Below are 24,631 nucleotides of genomic sequence, written 5' to 3' on the forward strand. Positions count from 1 at the left end.
GGGGATTGCTTCTGAATCGTGTATGTCGAGCAAATTTGGCAGAATTGTGCGTCTTCCCCCTTGAAAGCCTTGGGGGGCTTCAATCAGCTTAAAAGATGAGCCAGAATGGATGTGAAATGTCTGAGCTGATTCACCATGAGCTAAAAAATGGTTTGTATTTCTCTCATATGCGTAGAAAACTGAAAAATCTCCGGCATGTTGATGTTGGTGGTCTGTCTCAACATAAACAATGATTGTAGAGAATTGGTGTTGGAAAAGTTATGTTTTGTTTTTTCAGCAAATTTGACGGGACACGAAGATGAAAAAGTTGGACTGGAGAATTTTGAGCTCCTAAAGGTGCTTGGTACTGGAGGTAAATCGCACTAGTTGCAGATTTCTCTGCAATTCTTGTGCGAACCTGTGAGCGAAAGTTGACTTTCGATATGTTTTCATCTTGACAGCTTACGGAAAGGTTTTCCTGGTTCGTAAACGAGGTGGTTATTTCACCGGCAATTTGTACGCTATGAAAGTTCTCAAGAAGGCGACGATCGTGCAGAAAGCCAAGACAGCTGAGCATACACGCACCGAACGACAAGTGTTAGAAGCAGTGAGACGGTGTCCATTTCTGGTCACATTACATTGGGCATTTCAAACAGAATCCAAACTGCATTTGATCATGGGTTTGTTATTCATTCGTTATTTTATGATTTTATTTCATTTCACTTCAGTTAGGTCACATGAACAAGAACTTATGGGAACACAAACGTAATCAATTTTTTTTGCGGGAGCGATCATGTTTGTTCCGTGTCACGTACTTTCGGTCGCATATCGCGACACAATCAACATGGTGTCATTCTTTCATTTTCATGCAGAATTCGCGTATTGAAATATTTTGGTCTTTAAGCTTATTTGGTTTAAATTTTAATCAGCACACTATTACAATAAGTTGTTCTCATGGGAGTACTTGTCTTTGCAGATTATGTGAATGGTGGCGAATTGTTCACCCATCTTTACCAACGAGAAAAATTTACCGAAGACGAAGTACGAATTTATATTGGAGAGATCATTATTGCCATTGAACATCTTCACAGGGTAAGCGAAACAATACGCTCTGGACAGTGGCCAGAATTGAAACCTTGTATTTTCGCAAGCAAAGATTAAATTTATAAACCGAAAATTATAAAAAGACGTTCGAAGTGCAGTTCTTGTCTTGTCCTTGTTTGATAATGTTGATTGTTGAACGTGTGATTGCATGCAAGCTTTTGTGGAACGATCGATAGCCTCTGACTTACAACAAAGCTTGACGATATTGCCTTTTTTCTTGCAGCTCGGAATAATTTACCGTGACATAAAATTAGAAAATATCCTGTTGGATTCAGACGGTCATGTTGTTATTACAGACTTTGGCTTGAGCAAAGAATTTTCAGACCCAAAATCTGTAAGTGGGGTTGTTTTGTATAATCACCAGTTAAATGTTAATATGGGGCTTTTAATGTTTAACTACTTCATTTGATTTTTAATAAGGATTGCTAATCCAATGATGATTGCTAATTATCTTAGGGTGAGCGGGCATATTCCTTCTGTGGTACAATAGAGTATATGGCTCCTGAAGTTGTCAAAGGAGGAAGCAGAGGGCATGACAAGGTATGGAAATATTTAGACCAATAATAATTATTGTTATTGAAAACTTCTGGAAATTGTATTTCCACGACAGCACGGGTTGGTAGTTTGTGATTTTTTAAAATACCCATATAGGAAGGTAGAAAATTCAAGCGATAGAGAACGTTTTCTGTGTTTCCATAGCCTCATCTAAACATGAGGGGGAGTTAGGAGAATTTGAGACTGTGAAGAATTCTCCCAACTCCCCCAGCTCCCCACTCTACTGAGTCCCTGACAGGGGGGAGGGGGGGGTCCCATGTCGCTTGTCAGAATTTTAAAATCAATCGTGTCGAGGTTTAATCGGCTCATTTTCGGCCTTGACATCACTTTCGGAATTTTGCTGGGAAAGGATGTCTTTTGTCGGAATTTCTTTTTACTTTTTGGACCATGTTGCTTGTCGGAATTTACCCTCTCAGGGCCTCTCTACTCAACAAATGGAAGAAAATGCTGTTTTTTTTACTTCTTGATTGAAACAGATTTTCTTGACACACGCTCATATTTCCTACCAGCCAATCAAAATGCGCGTCTGACAATACATAACCAATCGAAATTTGTGTGATGTCACAGCCGTGTTCCATACTCTCATCTTAACACAGCTATTGACCAATTAGAGTGCTCGTACTATCCTAATTATTTTATAATATCCAGTGGGAAAGGAGTTTTGAAGGACATCCCAACCTTACTCCCTTGTATTGCTGTTGGCCTATCACACTCAAGACATTTCTATGACAGTTTAGTCTGAACTGTAAATATTTAACAGTTATAAGTATGTCACGCAATGTAATAGCCAATCAGGAACGCTCATTTTAGGAAATCAACCAATCATATTGCAAGAAAGTTATAGACAAGGCTTTCTCTTTCTTTGAGTTATGATTTCGGTCATGCTCTGTAATAAAAACTTTCTTTGGCATTGAATATTGTGGTAAAAAACACTAGTGAGTGTAGACTCACTCGGCTACTGTGATGATGAATATCGTTGTCGATAAGAGTACAGACAACGCTGAACCACTTTCGAGTTGTTAAATATACATGAAAAAATTCGAAATGGTTAATTATAAGTTTAAGCTCTTAACTGGGGTTAATGAGCCCTAAGGGAGTACTATTTACCCCTCACTTGTCCCTAGTGTACTCTACTCTCCTCACCCTCGCAATCAAGGCTTGTCCCGTAGTCAAAAGCTCATTGTTTAGGTCAAAGTACTTTCACTTTTACAGTGTTAAAGCGGTTGCCAAAGCTTCCAGTAGTTTTCCACAACATCACGCGATTCTCACCTGTTTCACCTTATGTAAATCCCCCATACCATTAGTCAGCCACATTTCAGCTTTGCTCTTCAAGCAAGTACCTTGAGTTGCACTCTTTAAGATCGCATTTTTTCCCTACGTCCACATATAATGCCAAAACAACGTAAATCTCGAAGCAGCCAACGCACTACGGTTTCGCCTACCACGGCTCAGTCGGATGCCCGCGCTAACTCTGCGGATGCAGTACCAACGTCGCCGTATGCAGCAATGCCGACCGAAACGCTACGCTTACTTGCGTCCCAGCGCCACCTGGTACACTCAGGGCCACGGCAGCAGCTCATCGCTCGCCTCCAAGCGAATGATTCTCGGGCCTCCACACCCGCATCTACCGGCCCCGCGATCATGCCGGATCAGCAGTTGGCCTCCATGATTGCCTCTATCGTGGAGCAAAAATTGGCCTCCTTCAACTCCGCGAGCAACTCGCCATCGAGCCCAACATCTGGCGCTGTTTCAACTGCTCAGCAAGATCAACAACTGCCAGGCGTTACCAGCCTCGCACCAGATCCCTCTCTCCTAGCGGTCCGCAATGGCGGACAACAACAGACTCCGTCCTCTGTGGATTTCTCGCGGTCCTCCTCTCAGCAAGTTTTGAATCTTGGCTCACCGGAGGACGCAGCCCTCCTGCATACCAACTACCGAGTTCCATCTATCGCCAGTCATCTCTCCAACAGCTGCATCACAGCCATAACAAACGGTGAGTACGTGGACCTTGCTAGCCTTCTTCCTTTTTCGTCTCTACTACGAGACCACGTTACCGCGAACTCCCAGCTTAAACTACAAGTAGGACACGAGGGCCTTACTATACCCCTCCCATCCCAGGCTAAGCGCCCCAAAATTACTGGGATCGACCGATGGCTCGACGCTTTTGCCATTTACTCGTCTGTGCTCCTCTCCTCTTACCCATCCCGGGGGGTGGCCCTATTCGCCTACCAGCAATTGATACGTGAGTCAGCCCGTAAGTTCCCCGGTATGGCGTGGTATTTGTATGACATGGAATTTCGCCGACGAGCTTCTCACAACCTTTCCATTAACTGGGGCCAGAGGGATGTTCAGTTGTACCTAGACACCTTTACCGGTGTCCCAAAAGCCATACTTTGTAAGGCCTGCAGCAGCTCGGATCACGTAACCGATTCCTGCCCCCTTTCCCCCAGGTATACAGACTCTTCAGGCTCCAAGCGTGGTGACCTCTGCTTCAACTTCAACAAAGGGGTCCCCTGCGCCCGCACCCCCTGCCCCTACACTCACCAATGCAACAAGCCCGGATGCACTGCAGCCCACCCAGGAAAGGACCACCCTGACTCCTCAAGCTCTGGACCCATCCAGTCAAAGACTAGCCGCTCAAGCCATTCCACCCGAAGCCACCATTGAATACCTTTCTAAGCTGTCCCCTACCACCCCTATTGACCTTCCCCAACTTGCCCTTTATCTGCATGATCACCCTGACCGGGCATCTGTCGATGCTGTCCTCACCGGCCTCTCCCAGGGTTTTAAAATTGGTTTCCAGGGTCCTCGGGTTTCTAGGGAATACCCCAACCTCATTTCTGCTAAGCAAAATCCACACATCATAAGCACCAATCTCTTGAAAGAATTACGGCTCGGTCACACTGCTGGCCCATTCGTTTCCCCCCCTTTTTCCAATTTTCAGGTTTATCCCATTGGGGTTGTTCCAAAAAAGCATTCCACCGAGTGGAGAACCATTTTTCACCTTTCCTTTCCCAAACATCAAACCACTAGCGTTAATTCCCACATTAGCCCAACCGACTACTCCTTACACTACATTACCATAGATACTGCCATCTCTATCATTCAGACGATTGGTCAAGGGTGCTTCATGTCCAAGTTGGACATCAAGTCCGCCTTCCGCAATATTCCAGTGCACCCATCCGACTGGGAGCTCCTCGGCATGAAATGGAACAGCCTGTATTTCTTCGATACAGTGCTCCCCTTCGTATTGCGATATGCACCCTATCTTTTTGACCAATTTTCCTGCATGATTGAATGGATAATTAAACATAAGCTAGGTATCCCTAACGTGATCCACATTCTGGATGACTTTTTCTTTGTCACCAGCCCCCCTAGGTCAGACTGCCTTACTGCCCTTTGCAAAATCCTTTGTCTTTTCACCGAACTCAATATCCCTGTCGCCCCCGGTAAAACTTTTGCTCCTGCCACCTCCTTAGAATTTATGGGTATTCTCCTTGACTCTACTACCATGGAAGCTCGTCTTCCCTTGGACAAACTAATCCGTGCTAAACAGGCCCTTCAACAGTGGTTACACCGTAAATCTGCCACTCTGAAGGAGCTCCAGTCCCTGATTGGTACCCTACAGTTTGCTTGCAGGGTTGTTGCCCCGGGCCGGGCTTTTCTGCAAAGAATAATTAGTTTAACAAAGGGCATCACTAACTCTCGCTGGCACATTAAACTCAACGGGGAATTCCGCAAGGACATTTTAATGTGGTTAACCTTCCTTACCCATTGGAATGGAGTAAGTCTTTTCTTAGGGGGTGACGTTCTCTCCTCGCCTGACCTCCAATTATTTACGGACGCCTCTGGGTCCCATGGGTATGGTGGTTATCTCAATGGGGACTGGTTTCAGGCTCCTTGGCTCCCTCAACACCTCCTTAACCCCACCATAGGTATCAGCATTGACTGGCAGGAACTGTTTGCCATTTACATCGCCTGCTACCTCTGGGCCCCTTCGTGGTCAGGCAAACATATTTGTATGTGGTGCGACAACCTGCCAGTTGTCTCCATCATCAACTCCAAACGCTCCAAGTCCCCTAGGATCATGGACCTCGTACGGGCCATTACGATTCTTACCTTAGAACACAACTTTTCCTTCACCGCTAGACATATCCCTGGGCTAGATAATTCAATAGCTGATTCTTTGTCCCGTTTTCAGATGGACCGCTTCCGCCACCTGGCTCCCAATGCCTCACCCTTCCCCTGCGCCATCCCTCTATCAGCGACGTCCATTTAACAGCCTCCGTTTCCCACTACCTTGGTGCGTCCCTTGCTCCAGCTACTAAACGTTCTTATAGTGTCGGTCAAAACCATTTCATTTCCTTTTGCCTTATGCACGGGTTAATTAGCCCCTCTACGCCCCTTCTCCCCGCATCTGAAATTACTCTGATTTATTTTGTCTCCCATTTAGCCAAAACAGTTTCCTACAATACCATTAAGCTTTACCTGTTTGCCGTTCAAGACCTCCATAGGCTACACAACTTTGCCTTAAAACTCCCAAAAATGTTTCGACTCCAGAAGGTCCTTAATGGGATCAAACGTTCCCAAATCCCCGTTAAATTAGATCGTTATCCAATTACAATCCAAATCCTGCAGTCTATTTTCAACTTTTACCGACCAGACTTGACTTTTGACCTCAATCACATTATGCTCTGGGCAGCCTTCACCTTAGCCTTTTTCGGTTTTTTACGTTCAAGCGAATTTACCTGTAATGACCACGTCTTCGACCCCGCAACTCACCTCTGCTTTAAGGATGTCACCTTTATCCCTCGCGTTGAATCTCCCAACTACATGCTAGTCACAATTAAACGGTCCAAAACAGATCCCTTCCGCAATGGTTGCACCCTAACCCTAGCAAGGTCCACTACCTCCATCTGTGCCGTTATGGCTATGAAAGACTACGTGTTCCAATGCCAACCATCATCAGCAGGCCCCCTGTTCACCTTCACCAGTGGCAAGTGGCTCACCCGAACTTCTCTTACTCATGCACTCCGTGATGTCCTGCAGCAATGCGGCATACAACCTCAACACTATTTCTCACATAGCTTCCGTATTGGTGCTGCGACTACTGCAGCTGCTGCAGGGATTCCTGCCTGGTTAATCAAGGTATTGGGTCGTTGGTCTTCTGACTGCTATGAACGTTACATAAGAACTCCTCAAGAGACACTGCTGGCTATCCCTAAACAACTGACAATGAACTGAAGTAATAATAATTATTGTAGGTTAGACCTTTCTTTGTTGTCTCCCTGATGACCAGTATCATGACAACTAGTTACTGTTCATTATGGCTATGCATGCCTATATCGTATCCTATTTCTTCTACATGTGGCAATTGGTATTCCAGCCAACGTCCACCCAATTTACTGTGGGGTGATTGTGTTCCCCCATTCTTGACCAGAATGTTTTTGGCTCACACAATTGTGGCAGGGAAGTGCACCCTGGGCTGCACTTTACCCCACAGTAGGTGGGACAGCCCTCCTTGGCAATAGGTCCGGATTGCCTACACCAAAATGGTACAACTCACCATCTGACCTATTCTCCTTCCAGAAGGGCACCCCTCTTCTGGTCCACCCTATGTTACATTCTAACATAGGGTTGCCTCTAGAGACACTGCTACTCTAGGGGGTCCTCTTAGGGACACCGCTACCCTAGGGGGCATAGGCTCTGCTTTCCCTGCCACCCAAATTTTGCCAAAGGATAGTGATTAACATAATATTTATATTTAAAAAAAAAAAATTATTATAATAATAATAAATAGATAAAAGGAGATTCTGTGTTCCTCCTTTTCTAGTTTCACAAGCCTTGCAGAGGGTGGGGGGAGGAGTAATCATCATTACCCTCGGTTGCCCATGCCCCTCTCCTGGGCATGCGAATATCCCCCGCGGCTTTCCCCCCTTTTTATGTCACTGACCCTTAGGGACTCATTAAGCAGAAAAAACGCATGTGTATTATGCAAGCAGGAAAAAATTGCGCCATCCTGGGCATGCGCTTGATTTGAAAACAGAAGATTTGATTGGTTCTGACCAAGTCCTATTGTTTATTAGCCAATCATGATCCAGAATTTCAATGTCTAATTTGCACTGGTATTACACTTTTTGCACTGTGTTACACTTGAACTGCACTGCTCTCAGCCAATCAAAATTGAGTAATTTTTTCACTTATATTATTACAAGCTGAACAGTAACTAATTAACAGTTGTTTTTATATACTCAACAGAACATCATGTTTCTGAGTCATTAATGATGAATACATAAAATAAGGTTATATACACTGTAGAGTGCAATAGAGGTCACAGAGTGCAATATGGAATTTGCTATCATTTGATGGAAATTCAATAATAGAGTTATTTTGTTGACTACTGGTATATAATTATATAATGAATAAAAAATCATATGAACTTGCTTTATACTTCATGATTTATGGTCACTCACAATATTACATGTATGTTTTGAAAGTTCTCAAAGTGAGAACTTTCAAAACATCACTTGTGCCCATACAATTTTCTGCAACCTTTTTTCTGTGTCTGTTAAGTTTGTGGCTTCATAGATCAGTTGGTAGATCATTGCATCAGCATCACAGAGGTCATGGCTTTGAATCTCGTTGGAGCCACCTGAATCTTTCTGGTGTCTGTAAGAGACAATAATATAATTGCTTAAATTTGTCCAGATGAGAGCATCTTTGCTGAGAGCGAGGATTATTTCTCATCTGCATCTTAATTTGCTATGTCAGGCAGTGGATTGGTGGAGTTTGGGAGTGCTCATGTATGAGTTACTCACAGGAGCATCTCCCTTTACTGTTGATGGAGAGAAAAACAGCCAATCTGAAATTTCTAAGTAAGTAATCCAACCTGTTTTAACTTCTCAACTAACTGTCCATCAATTCTTACTTATTCTATGCCTTCTTCTTTCCCTCCACCTTTCTCTACCTTTATCATTTTTTTCTTTTTTTACCTTATTTCTCTTGGTCTCTTTTTCTCTTTTCTCCATTTGTCATTTTCTGTCCCTTTATTTTGTTTCTTTGTTTCTTTCTCCAACTGTTCTAATGCAGCAGCTACATTTAATCTTTTCTGTTCCCTTGGAAGAGGTATAGCCATTATGTAGCCTTTGTGCCGATATGAATGAATTTGGATTTTTTTTTTAGGCGAATTCTTTACAACAGTCCTCCAATGCCGCCTGATATCTCAAGCGAGGTTATGGACTTGCTTCTTAAACTACTGCAGAAAGACCCAAAGGTGCGACTGGGAGCGAAAGGTGCTCATGAAATAAAAGCACATCCTTTTTTTAAGGTATTCTAAAGAGAAATAAATTATTTTTTAACCTCATGTCACTCACTTTACAATAATTTGCATCAATCAATCCTTCCTCTTTGTTCTTGAGTATTGATGTTAGTCTTTTTGGAAAATTTGCAGTCAATAAACTGGGACCTGTTGTCACAAAAGAAAATTGCAGCACCATTTAAACCTCGCATTAGGGATGAACTGGATGTCAGTAATTTTGCTGAAGAGTTCACAGACATGGTTCCAACATACTCTCCTGCTGCAGTGCCAAAGACAGCAGACAGAATTTTTAAGGTGAGATGCAAAATCAAAGTAACTTGATGCACCATCACTTGTTGAGGGTGATCAATGGGGGAACATTTTAAGGCATTTTTAGCCACCAACTATCCATGAGTTTGTCCACAGTTCTTCAACAAAAATAATAATCATATTTCAACTTTGTATGTTGATAACTGTGTAATTAATTAACTAATTAACTGATTTCTTATTTTGTATGTACTTTGGGATTTTATTTAATAATATGTGTTCAAGAACAGAGACAGGACTTCTTTAAGAAAGGTGGCCCGCCCAGAATAGCTTCGCTAATTGCGGGTCGCCTAGGACTATGATCATATTGTAATGCTCATAAACAAATAAACAAATAACCAACAGATAAACAGCTGTTGATTGAGAGTTGGCCAACACCCTTACCAAACACTTTCACCAGCTGTCAAGTCACTGTTGATCAGTAATAAACCAGCAAGTGACTGACTTTCAGCTAACAGATGACCAACATAAGGATGCTGTCAGCTGACAACCATGTACCCTGCAAATAGAGTCTCCTTTTACATGTTCATTCTCTCCTAGGGTCTCCTTTCCTTCTCTTGCCATTAGAGAAGGTCAAAGGAGACTGCTAACAACCATGCAGCTCAAAGTTTTAAAGTTTAAACTGATATAAAAGAAAGAATGAATGAGCGAAAGAACAAACCAACGAAATAACGAACGAATGAGCAAACTAATTGATGAATGAGGAAGTGAATGAATGAATTCATGAATGATTGAATGAACAGGAAACCTGGACATAATAAAGGACACTATAGATATGCTAAAGGATTTAGTTTTCTGTTACTGTAAGTGAAGAGATGTTGGAAAACAAAGAACTTTGTCAAATATCCTTTAGTTATAGACATCTTCTGTCAGTTTTGAGCAATTACAGGTAGACAATTAGAAAGGCTGTAAGGTGATAATAGGGTAGTATGCAGAAAACCTAGGCTCTTGTCATTGAAAAAGGTGCTGCCTACAGCTATGAACACTGCACGTATGGTCCTAAATTAAGAGCGTCTGGAAAAGCCGGAATCCGGAACCAGATCCTGAACCAGAAGAAGAACAAGAAAGGTCAATGATATCCAGTTGTCTTATTTCAGCTAAAAAAGTTGAATGTTGTAATGACACATGTTAAACTGCAAAATTGATTTTTAAGGATATTGTTGTGACTACAAAAATCGAACCACTGGCGTTGCTCCTGTTTTAAACCGCTCAAGTTATGAGAATGATTGACATTGAGACTCCTCCTTGTCCCTTGGTGGCATAGGAGCAAAGTTGTTACTGAAGCAATGGATGAAAGGAGTCCAGAAAAAAAAAGTAAAAGACAAAAGAAATTCACTTTATTTAATGGAATAAAATGTAAGGTAAGTAACAATGAACCTCACCTTCCAGATCTCCCCGCATTGGAAATTAAGGAGAAACATGGGAAAGGTGAGCACTAGCCTGCGTGGCAGGCATTCAAAGGGGAAGGAAAAGGGAAAAGGAGACCGGTGGGAGAATGAGGAAGGCGCGCCTGAAAGAACCCACCAATTAATGTGCATACACAAGGCAGCTGTGAAATCTTTAACTGTCAAATGGCATCCAATCAAAAACCTTCACAGGGAAAATTTCACCATGCTGGAATGTTGTTTACAGCTCCATCATTTCCAAAAACTCTCATGGTGGAGAGTAGTGCGAAGCCAAAACACAGTCGCCCGAAAAAGGAGCAATCTTTCAATGACGCGTGTCGAGTTTGTGAAATATGTCTCAACAAATTCTTGTGTGAGTTTGTTCAGACCATCGCTGAAAAAGAAATTGTTTGGTGTTGTATGGGCCCTGAACAACTAACAAATGTGGTTTAATGGAATCCATAAAACAATTTGCAAAAAAAACAATAGCATCCTCCCCTTCTTCGACGCACGCCCTCCCTGCTTTCCCGCCGTTCTCTTGTTCCCCTCTCCTTCCCCTTTGAATGCCTGCTGGGCATTACTAAAGCACGAAACACTGAAACACCAAAACAGCGAAACAAAACACTAAAACACCATGTATGACCCCACCATACACTGAATACTAACCGTCAAAGGTTGGATTTGAGATTAAAATATTGTTTTAGGCCTAAAACATTATTGCTCCTAATTCACGTAGAGTCAGATTAGGATTCAGATTAAGACTGAGATTAGGAGCAATGTTTATTGTCAAATCCAACCTTTTTCCGTTAGTATTCAATGTATGGTAAGGTCATACATGGGTGTTTTGGTGCTTTGTTTCGGTGTTTCTCTGTTTCGTTGTTTAGAAAGTCCATGCCTGCAACGCAGAATAGTGCTCACTTTTCCCATGTTTCTTCTTGATCTCCAATGCGGCGACATCTGGAAGGCGAGGTTCATAGTTGTTTACTTTAACATTTTATTCCAATAAATAAGGCGAATTTCTTTTGTCTTTTAGTTTTCTTTTCTGGACTCCTTTCATCCATGGCTTCAGTAACAACTTCGCTCCCATGCCACCAAAGATCAAGAAGGAGTCTCAATGTCAATCATCCTCGTAACCTGAGCCGTTCAAAACTGGAGTGACGCCAGTGGTACAAACTTTGTAGTCACAACAATATCCATAAAAATCAATTTTGCAGAAAAAGTGCATTGTATAAAATTCAACATTTTTCGCTGAAATTTAAATAAAAATAACTGGATATCATCAACCTTTCTTGTTCTTATTCCAGCTCCAGGTCTGTTTCTGGATTCAGTTCTGGATTCCGGATTCCATCTTTTGCAGGTGCCCTAAATTAAGGTACTCTAAGAATGAGGTATGTGGCTTTTTAATAGTTTCTTAAATTACTTTTCAGGGATATTCATTTGTTGCTCCTTCCATAATTTTTGGAGAAAATGAGTTTTCTAATCATCTCGTGGGAAACAAGCCATCTGAGTATAGACCTGCTCCAGGGGCAGTGGATTACGCGGCATTGTTTGAGGTAATTTACTTCATCTAATTTTTACTTACTAAGAGGTCTTTAATCTCCCTTTTTTTTCCAAATGACATTTGCTAGAGAAAACTCTATAATAATAATTATAAGTCTTTGGTTGTAAGAGTTAAATGGGGAACATACTTTTGAGCAGAATAAGAGGTTATAATTATTTTATAGTTTAATCACTTATATACTGTAGTGCTATTTACATTTGCTGATCAAGAGCGGTTTACAATAAAATGATACATAATATAAAGAATCCATACTAGAGAACCTAGTGAAATTCAGAAATAAGAATTGTTTGACCTAAGATGGTATGATGACTTTTGCCTTATGTTAACTACACTGTATATCACTGAGATAAGATGGAGCTAATTCGCGTATCACTGTAAAAGTTAAAAGTAAAATCTTAAGTCATAACCTTTATTGTTCCTGTTGTTAAATCAACAAAGATTTTGATCCAAAAAGTAGTCTAGAAAAAAAAAAGATTTTGCATGTTTTGCAGGATTCACCTTTCTTTCAAAACTATGTCATAAGTGACGAAGTTCTTGGTGATGGAAGTTTCTCAACCTGCAGGTATGTTCATTACTTACAGTGAAACAAATAGAAGTCATAAATTTGAAGTCCAAATTTGATGAACTTAACGACTGGGCAACTTTAAGGCAGTTGCAATAAAAGCCTGACAAAATAGCTAGGCTTGATTGGCGAGGGACTTGATTTTGTTTTTCATTGAATTTGTTTTATTTTATTCTTGCAGGAAATGCATTCACATACGAAGTGGCAAACCCTTTGCTGTTAAAGTAATCAGCAGAAGGTAATATTCAACCTTGCTGAATAATTTTCTTGCTTTTGCTGCACTTGATAATACAGTTTGACCTTTGACCTTTTGACCATTCAATGAGCTCCAAAGACTTCCTCTTTTCAATGAGTCATTTTGGTGTGTTTTTTTCTCGTGCAGACGTGACCACATCCGAGAAGAGCAGTCATTAAGAATATGTCAAGGCCATCCTAACATTGTTGAGTTACAGGAAGTGTTTCAGGATGATGTGAGTATTTTACTCTTCAGCCCCTTATCATTTTGTCTTATTTGTCTTATCTTTTAGTTTAATAGGCATTTTACAGTTGTTTACTCAGCGACCTAGCCTGTGAATGGCTTCGAGGCTGCCTGTGACCTTGTATTGATACAGCCCCCTCTGCTTTTATCATGTAAATTGTGTTGTTGTAATTCTAATTAGTCCGTATTAACATTACAAAAGCCAGAAGGTTTGTATCAAAACAGGGTCACCGGCAGCCTCGCTTCCATTTGTAGGCCAGGTAACTTAGCTACAACTGTAAAATTGTCGGTTAAAACTAGTATACCTGCCAAGTGGTATGCCTACAGTGTGATTGTCCATAGGCCATTTTACAGTTGTGTGCTTAGTTACCTGGCCTATGAATGAAAGTGAGGCTGGAGTTGACCTTGTTTTGACAGAAACCTCACTGCTTTTCTCATGTAAATTCTTACTAATTAGCATGACAACAACGTCATTAACATACGAAAAGGAGGGAGGTCTGTATCAAAACGAGGTCAACACCAGCTTCACTTTCATTTAAAGGCCAGGTAACTACGCGTAGGAGGGATCGGAAACTTTGATCTCTCTCTCTCTTTGATCTGTGTTCTGATTTCTCACCTTTGGTGACAAAAAGGGAAGCAGTTAATAAAACAGAATCTCATGACGAAGTGGACGAAAATCATGAAGGGTGTAAACTGCAGGTTAAGGTTGCAGGTCATTTTTTCAACATAGCTGAAACAACCCAAACCTTTACTAATGCAAACATTAGGCAAAAAAATAATGGTTATAAGCCTAAGGTTAGCATTTTTGTGAAGGCTTGGGTTGTTTTGGTTGTGGTAAAACAGTGACCTGAAACCCTAGGTGGTGGACAAAACACTGATCCCCAGTCCATATGGACTACCCCGATGTACTACCACAATGGACTACCCTAAAAATACTATTTCGAATGAGTACTGTTGGTCTATAATGTAAGCAGTGTCTCAAATAGTGCTTACTTAAGCCTAAACACCCATTTTAAATGGTGTTGATCAACAGTATTTAAGTCTTTAAAGCACCTAATATTTTTAAGTTGGTTAGCTTTTGATAATTATTATTATTGTTGTGATGGCCGATTAGTTTATGTAAGTGAAGTGAAATCAGTGCAATTCTTGGGTTTAGTTTCATGTGGCCATGCAGACAAAAATAAACAAGGTACATGTATGTGCAATGTAAGTATATAATATGAATTCAGTTCTTTCATTGAATCTTTTTAAGAGTTAGTCCATTTTAGGGTAGTTCATTTGGGGAGTCCATCTGGGTAGTCCATGGACTGGGTGTCAGTGTTTTGTCCACCACTCCAACCTAACCTGCAATAGGCCATTTTACAGTTGTTTGCTCAGCGACCAAGCCTATGAATGGCTGCGAGGCTGCCAGTGACCTTGCATTGATACAGACCTCACTGCTTTTATCATGTAAATTGTGTTGTTGTAACGCTAATTAGTCCATATTAACATTATAAAAGCATAAAGGTTTGTATCAAAACAGGGTCACCGGCAGCCTCGCTTCCATTGTTAGGCCTGGTAACTTAGCCACAACTGTAAAATGGTCTATTTACTCCCTCGACCCCGACCCCCCGACCTAGTTTTCATGTTTCACTCCCCTCTGATGTAGCACTGTAGTTTCTCTAGAAACAAACCTGTTCATTCAATCAAAATCAACCAATCACAATGCAACTGAATGTGGCCCATCTACCTACCAATCTACTGTACGTGCTCCCTACTGACATTGATTCACAGCAATGAAAAGCAAACTGTTGATTGGAATTTTAACTTCAGAGTTGACATTTTTATGAAAGGGGTAGGTAGTTAATATTTGCTCATTTATTTTCAATCAGCCCCTGCAGTGGTTCTTATCATGAAGTTTCTTTGAGGAATTTAATTCAGATTATGGTAATGTCTATGAGACAAAGAAAAGTAAAAACCAGTCTGAAAAATTTTTAACCAAGGAGAACTTTAAACTACAACAGATACATTGTTCTCTGACCTCTCATTACATTTTTTTTTTACAGTTCCACACTTACTTAGTTTTGGAATTACTTAGTGGTGGAGAGCTGTTAGAAAGAATACGAAAGAAGAAAAATTTTACTGAAGTGGAAGCAAGTGACATAATTAGAAAATTAGCTTCTGCTGTGGAATTTATGCATGGCCGAGGAGTTGTACATAGAGATTTAAAACCTGAGGTACCTACACTTTTTACAATGACTTTTCTATAACATTGTTTGTGCAATGATTGTGAAAAATATCTTTTTGAACTCTATTTATTAATAATTAATATCATTCATTCTTAAATTCCTTTAAATGATTCTGTGAGTTATACTTTTATACAGCTCAGCATCTATACGAAAATAATAATAATAATATTATTTTAAGTGCTATCTTCATAATCCCATGTAATCTATCTCAGCCCATACAAGGATGAAGAAAAGCTCTTCAACCTCCATGCCAGATCACAGCTTCACTCCACTGAGCCACAGGGTCAGACAGGAGCAGGCCACAAATTTTGACCATGTAGTATACTTACATTACAACAAAGATTCTATTAGAATGCAATAATGTCTTCGAGCATTAGCCTTAGTAGTGGAAATGGGCTCACACAAGGACAGGGGAAACTCTGATTAGCCTGGACAGTCTGCTCCTGTCTTATCTTGTAGTTCAGTTGGTAGGGAAACAGCGGCAGCTTTTTTCCAAGGGTAAAGGGTGAAAATTAAAGGATAAAGGGTAATGGGTAAAGATTTAGTATTTTATCTTACAAAATTTAGCATTTTAATTTCTTTAATTTTCAACAACCTGACCCGTACCACAAGCGATATTACTTTGTTGCTCTCATTTCGTCTTTGCCTTTCAAGTTCCTTGAAAGTTATAACAAAACTCACATGTAGTTCAATTATACCCACTGGGAGGTGACAACAATTTACTTACATTTACTATATGACTCAGTAATCTAAAGAACAGCGCAAGTTATGAAGTAAAGACAAAGCTCGGAACTCACAGAGCAAATTAATGCATCGAGCGATGAACAGCAGTTTTTATTGCACACTAGCGCAGAATTTCTGTAGGCAATCACCAAGCTGTACAAATCCAAGTCAATTCCAAATTCACGTTAGATATGCAAGAGTAAAAACAACGAAATCTACAACACATACAGTGAACCAGTCAGAAAACATTGCTTTCACTTCATCCCCTGTTCTCTCTGAAAGTTTTCCTTACACAAAGTTGATTACGAGCACCAGATATTATTCCAGAAAAAAATGTCATATTTTCGAACATGGGTTGCTGCTCAGAACCTCGCCTGAGTGGGCCTTAGTTCACTTAATAGGCTAACCTACTCACTTACTCCAAGAATAAACAAAGGGTGTGTTCAATTGAGAAACTTGGGGGTGCGTTCCATTGGAAATCTGTTCTCAAAATCGTGATCTTTCTGGTTTTCATTGGAACACAAAATCCTAAAACAGCTTTATTTGTAAATTTTATTAATTAATTGCACTCATTCTCAAGATTTCAATAGCAAACCATTTTTTGATTTGTGTTCAATTGCAATGCTGAAAGATTCGAGTCTTAAGTTCTACTTGCAGATTTTTGTAGCGAATGCATCCACAAAGTACAAGCGAGACAGTAAATAATTAAGTGGGCCGTTTTTGTCCCATTCGTGGGATTTGGTCTGCTAGCTGTGCTCCCCTACACAGGGAACCCATATATTTCTTCCACAAAAAGATTAATCATGAACACAACAATTTCTTGGAGCATGCAATCGAGTTCTCACCATTTCAATAGGGTGTAATAGGAATTAATAGCTGTGCCAAGCAATTCAGCGAAAAGGTTGGTTCAAAATATTACCCTTTACCCACCCTTTACCCTTGGAAAAGCACTGCCGGGGAAACAGAGATATAACCCGGATGTTGTGGGTTCAAGATTATTCCTATTGTACTTTTATAGTCATGCAAGTAAAGCTTGCAGTTGCTGTAAATTGTACGTGTAAGTTCTAAGGGCGTGTGTTTTCTTTGGTACTTTGTCAAGTAAAGTAAAGTCTGCTACAAGCCTAAAGGGCCCATCAGTCTGGCGCTTATCTCCAGTTTCTGTAGCATGAAGTGACTAGGAGTATTTCTACTCCCCCCTGGATGGGATGCTAGTCCATCGCAGGGTTACCCCCAGGATTTCGCTGGTACCCATTTATACACCTGGGTGGAGAGAGGCACTGTGAGAGAAAAGTGTGTTGCTCAAGAACACAACACAATGTCCCCAGCCAGGACCCGAACCCAAACCTGAACCACTTGATCCGGAGTCGAGCACACTGACCATGAGGCCACCGCACCTCCTACTTGTCAAGGATAACATGAAAACAAAGAACATATTCAGACAATCAGAAGTCTCAAACTTGTACCACATTGCACTTCTTCCAAGCAAGGAAAATGGGTGTGCTCCTTAATTAATAGTGTCTCTTTTTTTTTATTATAACAAGAAGGACTCTGCACCCTTTTTCCTTTTAGGCAAAATGGTAAGCATTTAAAAAGACTCTTGTGATAGCTCTGCATCATGGTATTGTGTGTTATACTTTTCAGAACTTGCTGTTTGTAGATGATGCAGACAATTCTGAACTGAAAATTGTTGACTTTGGCTTTGCAAGACTTAAGCCGGAAAATCAGCCTCTGCAAACTCCTTGCTTCACAGCAGCTTATGCTGCTCCAGAAGTTATTAGCCAGACAACTACAAGGAGTGGGTATGATGAGTCATGTGACTTATGGAGTCTTGGAGTCATTATGGTAAGCAAATCATTCTGTAATGTTACTAGACAGTTTTCGTGTTCAAATTTAAAAGACAGCACCTTGAGTCACCAGGGGAAAGTACTCATTAGTTTGAAGCTAAACTCTATTTTGCAAATGCAAAATTTGTTTTACAGTACACCATGCTCTCTGGTCAGGTACCATTTCAAAGCAGTCGCAGTTTTAGGTCTTCAGATTTCATAATGCAAAGAATCACACATGGAGATATCAGGTTTGAAGGGCAGCAGTGGAAATCAATATCACCAGCAGCAAAGGATCTCATTAAAGGTACACTATAAACACAGTTAAATTGAAATGCAAAAATGCTACATGTATAAAGGACAAATTCATGAAGATCAATGGTTATTTTCTTTTGTGCCTTTTGCTGGCTAAGTACATGAAGCTTATAATAGGAACTCAACACTTCATTATTAAGAAGCGCATTAATTTCCATGATCTTTAATGATAATACAATAATTATTTTGCAGTTTTACACTTACAGTCAAAACAGCTCAAGCGTTCCTCAGACAGGCGGATTAATGAGTTCATTATTGCAAATTAGTTTTCAGAAATTATTTCAATAACCTGGTCATCAGATAAATGATGCAAAATTCAAATCAAACCTCAGTTCAAAACTCGAATTTTGATTGGATTATTGCTCACTTCCGGTGCCAGGTCAGCATGAGAGTTTGACAGGTGTACAAATTTGCATAATCTGACAAGGTCATAACAAGTACGATTTGCCTTTCTTTTTAAATCCATTTGCCTGTACTATCTTTGGAATTTGAAAACATAGTGTCTCAAGTTTGAGCATACTGGTAAGATTACAGAAAGGTTATAATGACCAGTGTTTGGCAGATTATGCAAATCAGCTTGAACCTGTGAAATTCTCATGCTGGCCTGGCCCCGGAAGCCAGCAATATTCCAATCAAAAATTCGAGTTTTGAACTGAGGCTTGATTGAATTCTGCATCATTCATTCGACGACCAGATTATTGAAATGATTACTGAAATCAAAATTAATTTGCAATAATGAACTCATTGATCCGTTCATCTGAGGAATGCTTGAGCTGTTTTGACTGTAATAATGTTATAAAAAATCTTTTTTTATTTTAATTAGTGGTTCAGCTCACACAAATCCTGATTACCTTAAGATGGTAGAACATTTAAACAAAAAAATGAGAATGTCATACTTATTTTATTAATTTTATTAACTTTGCCAGTCAAGCTAGCAGAGCGCCACAACAGAGCTACAGTCTCAGACATAATTAATTAGTTGGGACACTTCATGCAAACGCCCTGTATTCCCTTCTTGTGCGTTCCCTGACCCTCTCAACATTGTTTATCGCAGTTCAGTCACCGAATCTTTCACAGCAACATTGAGAGGGAAGGAAGAGGCATAAGTGTCCCAACAATTATGTCTGGGACTGTGTAAAAGAGGAATTCTTGGTATGTGAGTACTCGGTAGCTGTATTGGCGGGAAATCGTATCATACTTGTGTGTGTACACGTATCAGAGCGACATTAAATGCTGGGAGTAATGAACGATTGTAAGCTGAAGAAGAAATCATTACACGAAATAAGTGTTCCCTTATTTTCTTTAAAGAGTGTAACGTTAACATTTCATAGACAAAACGATAAAGATATCAGCGGTCACGTTTGGGTTGAAGTAGCGATTGCGTGATACCTCAACAGTTTTTCACATGGTAAACAAAGATCTCTGGGTTAAATGAAAACAAATAACACGCGCTATAGTAGAAGGTGGTTGCAGGTTGTTACTATTGCCAAAAGAGGGGCGGCGTTTATTGCACAGATACGTCGTACTACGTTTATGATGGAGTTTATCAAAAGAGAGGCTGAAGCATCTAGCGTCTGTGATGAGGATGATGGCCGTTGCAGTACAAGTGAGAGTTTGAGCGCACGAGATGTGAGGCGAGTTTACCTCATTACTTATAGTCAAGCAAACAGAGACATTGTCCCCACACGCGAAGCTTTCGCGCGTATTGTTTTAGACGCATTTGAGAATGCAGTTCCTAAGTCCAATTGTACAGTTATTCATTGGGTCTGTAGTCAGGAGAGTCATGTTGCTGGGGGTGTCCATTATCATATGGCCATGAAACTGAGTGCTCGGAGACGCTGGCTGCGTGTGAGAAACTATATTGACCAGGAGTACGGAGTGAAAGTGAACTTTAGCGACAGACATGAGAATTATTACACTGCCTGGAGGTATACAACGAAGATAGTTTAGCTGTACACTCAACGAATCATCCCGATTTGAAAAATATTGGGGCACCGATAACGACGAATGCAAGTACCGCGTTTCGGGCGGGTCTGGTCACAAATGGTGCCGACGGTGGAAAAAAAAAACAAGCGGAAGAAAACACTTACAGTGTTTGAGGTGTCGCAAATTGTAGTTGAAAAAGGCATGAAAACGCGTTTACAGCTGGTAGCGTTAGCGAGTCAACAAAAAGAGAGGGTAAAACTGACCTTGCCGAATTTATAGAAAACAGAGGAGCCAAAGCTGTTGAGGAAGCCCTTAGTGTAGGCTGGGAAATGGAAAAGGCTGAGTTGGACTTGGCACGCTCCAAATTAACAAGGGTGGAAATTCTTTACCGTGAGATCGGGAGCCCCTGTGTTGAGGGTTGCGGTGGCAGATGGCTGGAGATGGCTGGGCAGGTTTTGCAGCGTAATGACATTAGCCTCAATGACTTTTCGCTGGCAGTCAGAAATGTTTTGGAGCAAGGCCGTGGCAAGTATAGGAATGTCTTTTTGAAAGGACCCGCGAATTGCAGTAAAACGTTTCTTCTGAACCCGTTAAATATCGTGTTCAGAACTTTCACAAACCCCGCTACCACGACATTTGCCTGGCTCGGCGCAGAAACAGCAGAAGTTATATTTCTCAATGATTTCCGCTGGTGTTCTCAGATCATACCATGGCACGACTTATTACTGCTCTTGGAGGGGCAGAAAGTCCATCTACCAGCCCCAAAAAGTCATTTTTGTCAGGACATCGAGTTTGCCTCGGATACGCCTATTTTTTGCACAAGTAAAGAAGAACTGAGTTTGGTGAGAGGAGGAGTGCTTGACGAAAGGGAATCACAAATGATGAGAGTTCGGTGGAAGGTTTTTGCCTTCCACAACCAAATTCCCGAGGAAGAACAACAGATTATCCCTAGTTGCCCTCATTGTTTTGCGGAACTGATCTTGCCGCAAGTCTAGTGTACAGATGGTGTCACTGTTCAACGGATCACCATAACGGGTCACCATACTTTGCAGATACTTTTTTCAAAATTCCCCTTGCATGTACAATGCAACACTAAAGGACAAGAACGTGGTGATTTTACTTAAGTGAAACTGCTTATTTTCATTCCATGTTGATACATGTAGGACGAGTTATTTAGATTTGGAGCATGGTGACACGGTTGTTCGCTTAATAAACAAACGAAAACATCTTTATTGAATTATACGATGGTGACCCGTAGACACGTGAGGTACAACATCTTCTTTTGGGGCTCTAAGGGCAGGTTTTAAGTCGTTTGATATGACTTGCCCGTTATACGTCTCCTCCATCATTTGTGGCCAAGTATTCTGTTGTATTACTACTGTTCTTAAGCGATGTATTTTGTTAAAAACATTCCGAACCGGATGTCACCATTTGGTGCAAAGTGAATTAACATCGCGTGTAAACATTCCAAGACTTTTGAATGTCACACCTGCTTCTCGAATGATGTTGTAAAAGTTATTTGTGTTTTGCTCCCCAAAAGCTGTTTTATCCATGGCAGAAAACGATAGATAATATTGAGCATAGCTGGGGAAAAAAATTCTTGAACCGTTGTGTGCACGCACAGGGACAAAGAAAAGTTGTGTTAAGTGCTTTAACTGTATTATTCCTTTGACTGAGACAGTTTTATTTCCGGTGCTTAACGTAAATAGTTCTCCTTCCCGGGAAAAGGTGTATTTCATTACAGCAATTGTCAAAGATTGTTTAGGTTGTTGATTAATTAAACATTTAGTATTTTATGCGACCCCCCTTTACAGCAATTAGTTGTAAAATACGCTTAGGCATGGATGATATGAGCTTATTGACAGTATCGATTGGTACGGAATAAAAGGTGTTAATAACTCGGGTCTTAAACGCAGGATATGATTCTCTGGTAATTTGTTGCTCAATAACTTGTTTCTGTAGTTTACGAGAAACCATAGGAAACAGGTTTTCGTGGCAAAGAACGTCAGCACATCTCGCAGGGAACTTGAGTAAATTTGCACGGGTTCTCCGCATGGCAGCTTTTGCCAAAGCGGAATTTTGACATGGACAATTGTCTTGAACAAATAAGTTCTCATTCCCCTTATCTGACAGCGTAAACATCGTCGGGAAATGTTCATCGATGAAATTGGCAAAAAAGCGCCCTGTCATTTTTTCATACGGATGACAAAGAATTACACCTTTATTGTAGGAGATAGCTACTACAAGTCTCACATATTTTCCACCTGTTCCTTCTTTTTTGCCTCTGGCCAAACAACCAGTTGTAAGGCCTTCGCCTCGTTTTCGCCAAATTCATTCCTTCGGAGCCAAAGCCTGGTCTAAGGGATTTCTCTTATACGCATATGACACACAATCAAGATAGAAAGCCACACGTTTAGTCCAGATATCAGAACCGTGATCTTTTTTCATTTGTCGCGCAAACCTCAGCCTTTTCTTCATATCGAGGACCGTCAAGACACCTTTTTTACGCGCTTGTAGATAAAAATACCCTTGAGAATTTAGGAAACGGGACACTGTTCTCACTGATACCTTTTTGGAAGAAATTCCAGCTTCTAGCATAATTCTTTCACAGGAAAAGTTGCTCTCTTTCTCTCGAAGTCTTTTCATGGCTCTCAGAAGCCGTCTTCCGTCTCTCGAACTTAATTTGAATGGTCTTCCCCTTTGTCCTTGTTGTTTGTAACATGCTCTCGTGGCAAGAATGGCTTCTTTCTTTATTCTCCACACGCTTCCCCTTGAAATGTGGCACATTTCGGCAACTTTCCGTATGGAGAAACCCTGAATTGTACACAGATAGTACACACGTGCTCTTGTGACACTATCAATGGGAAATTTAAAGACCATGCTGCAAACTCTCTATGGCAGTATTTTAAAGCTTGCGCTGAATACACTATTTGCGAACTGGATATTGTTAACATTAAGGGTTTCTTTATATACATTGCTTAATTCCTCCCCTTCATTAGAAACAGAACATCCCTAAACTTAGGAAGTCACAACGGCCCACATTAACTGCGCCCCCTTGTGACCCCAGCACAGTCTTATGTCGTAATGTGTCAACACGTACTCAAATTCTTTACATTCCTTCTCCAACACAGTCTCAGACATAATTAGTTGGGACACTTCATGCGAACGTCCTCTATTCCCTTCTCGTGCGTCCCCTGCCCCTCTCAATGTTGTGTATCGCAGTTCAGTCACCGAATCTTTCACAGCAACATTGAGAGGGAAGGAAGAGGCATAAGTGTCCCAACAATTATGTCTGGGACTGTAGCTTGCGCCAATTACTGTGGCCCCTTTTTTTACCTTCCCAACCATGATACACAACAGAAGACAGACCACAACACCGGGAACTACGTGCCCTACTCTTAGCAACAAGTGTGCGGGTTCTTTTACGTCCCACAGGATTATTAACATTGAAGGGTTGTGAGACGGGACCTCCGGCTTATCGTCCTTATCCGAGAAGACTTGAAAGTCTAACCATTTGCAGATGTAGTTACAAAGGCAGCACTTTCTCCTCAGTTATTTAAAGACCCCGAGTGTTGGTCCGGCCGGAATGAACTCGCGACCTCCCACGTGACAGGCCGGTGCTCAACCAACTGAGCCACCGGTGCGCGGTAGCTTTGACTTTCTTAAGAGGCACCCAGATTTTTCATATGTCATGCCCTTGTCACTCAATGGTAAATTCAACCCTCTTACTGATTTATCTACCACTTTTCCTTTCATTGTTAGGACTTTTGACCGTAGATCCAACCCAGCGATTAAAAGTGAGAGCAGTTGTCAATCATGAATGGTTAAGAGGAAGCACATGTCTTCCACATACACCTCTGATGACACCTGGTATTCTTGGGAAAGGGCATAAAAGAACATATGTCGAGTCTGCTCTTAATGTTACATATGATGCATTCAACAGAGCACACAAGGAAGGATTTGCGCTGATGGATGTTCAGCAGGCACCGCTTGCCAAAAGACGGAAAAAGAATAAGACAACATCAACAGACAGCAGGTCAACCACAAGTAGTGACCATAGTAACAGCGGTGGTACGTCACCTTTGCTTAACCCAAGGTGACATGGGGAATTCTTTAATTTTAGAAACTGCTAAATTATGTACCGATAATATTAATATTGTAGATATGTGTGATACACTTCAAGTGAAACAGAGACATTAACTGGATGTGATGGACTTTTTTTTATAATGTTCACAAAGTTAAACGTAGTTTTTACTGTTTGAAATTCGCACGTGGGAAATAAAATAATAACTGACAGACATGTATAATTATGTAAATGAAGAATAATGAATGTACTTTTTGTCCCTTAATTTAAGTTTAAGAGGTGAA

General features: G+C 40.9%; 3 protein-coding genes across 3 annotated transcripts; all 3 read left to right on the forward strand.

Annotated features, from left to right (window-relative positions):
* LOC138026880 (ribosomal protein S6 kinase alpha-5-like) lies at window positions 1-24,563 on the forward strand. The gene is made up of 17 exons (XM_068874341.1): window positions 1-150; window positions 278-352; window positions 441-659; window positions 956-1,071; window positions 1,307-1,417; window positions 1,540-1,623; window positions 8,410-8,513; window positions 8,821-8,965; window positions 9,089-9,250; window positions 12,075-12,200; window positions 12,700-12,770; window positions 12,952-13,008; window positions 13,153-13,240; window positions 15,294-15,464; window positions 17,841-18,041; window positions 18,179-18,329; window positions 24,026-24,563. The coding sequence occupies exons 1-17, from the start codon at window positions 96-98 to the stop codon at window positions 24,361-24,363; spliced, it is 2,274 nt and encodes a 757-aa protein (XP_068730442.1). The 5' UTR covers window positions 1-95; the 3' UTR covers window positions 24,364-24,563.
* Window positions 4,916-5,917, forward strand: LOC138027271 (uncharacterized). The gene has a single exon (XM_068874831.1). It carries the CDS (start codon window positions 4,928-4,930, stop codon window positions 5,915-5,917), a length of 990 nt encoding a protein of 329 aa, XP_068730932.1. The 5' UTR covers window positions 4,916-4,927.
* On the forward strand, window positions 6,013-6,883 carry LOC138027272 (integrase/recombinase xerD homolog). The gene has a single exon (XM_068874832.1). The coding sequence runs from the start codon at window positions 6,013-6,015 to the stop codon at window positions 6,880-6,882; it is 870 nt and encodes a 289-aa protein (XP_068730933.1). The 3' UTR covers window position 6,883.
* Window positions 24,564-24,631: the final 68 nt, after the last annotated feature.

Source organism: Montipora capricornis, chromosome 12 (assembly GCF_036669925.1).
Source record: "Montipora capricornis isolate CH-2021 chromosome 12, ASM3666992v2, whole genome shotgun sequence".
Lineage (NCBI taxonomy): Eukaryota > Metazoa > Cnidaria > Anthozoa > Scleractinia > Acroporidae > Montipora > Montipora capricornis.

What these genes read in the sequence shown, in the direction of transcription:
- LOC138026880 (XM_068874341.1), top strand. Translation starts at nt 96, where the DNA reads ATGAGCCAGAATGGATGTGAAATGTCTGAGCTGATTCACCATGAGCTA. An exon ending in TCACCATGAGCTAAAAAATG is followed by an intron (nt 151 to 277) that starts GTTTGTATTTCT and finishes TTGTTTTTTCAG; the next exon opens with CAAATTTGACGGGACACGAA. An exon ending in GGAGTCTTGGAGTCATTATG is followed by an intron (nt 18,042 to 18,178) that starts GTAAGCAAATCA and finishes TTTGTTTTACAG; the next exon opens with TACACCATGCTCTCTGGTCA.
- LOC138027271 (XM_068874831.1), top strand. Translation starts at nt 4,928, where the DNA reads ATGATTGAATGGATAATTAAACATAAGCTAGGTATCCCTAACGTGATC.
- LOC138027272 (XM_068874832.1), top strand. Translation starts at nt 6,013, where the DNA reads ATGCACGGGTTAATTAGCCCCTCTACGCCCCTTCTCCCCGCATCTGAA.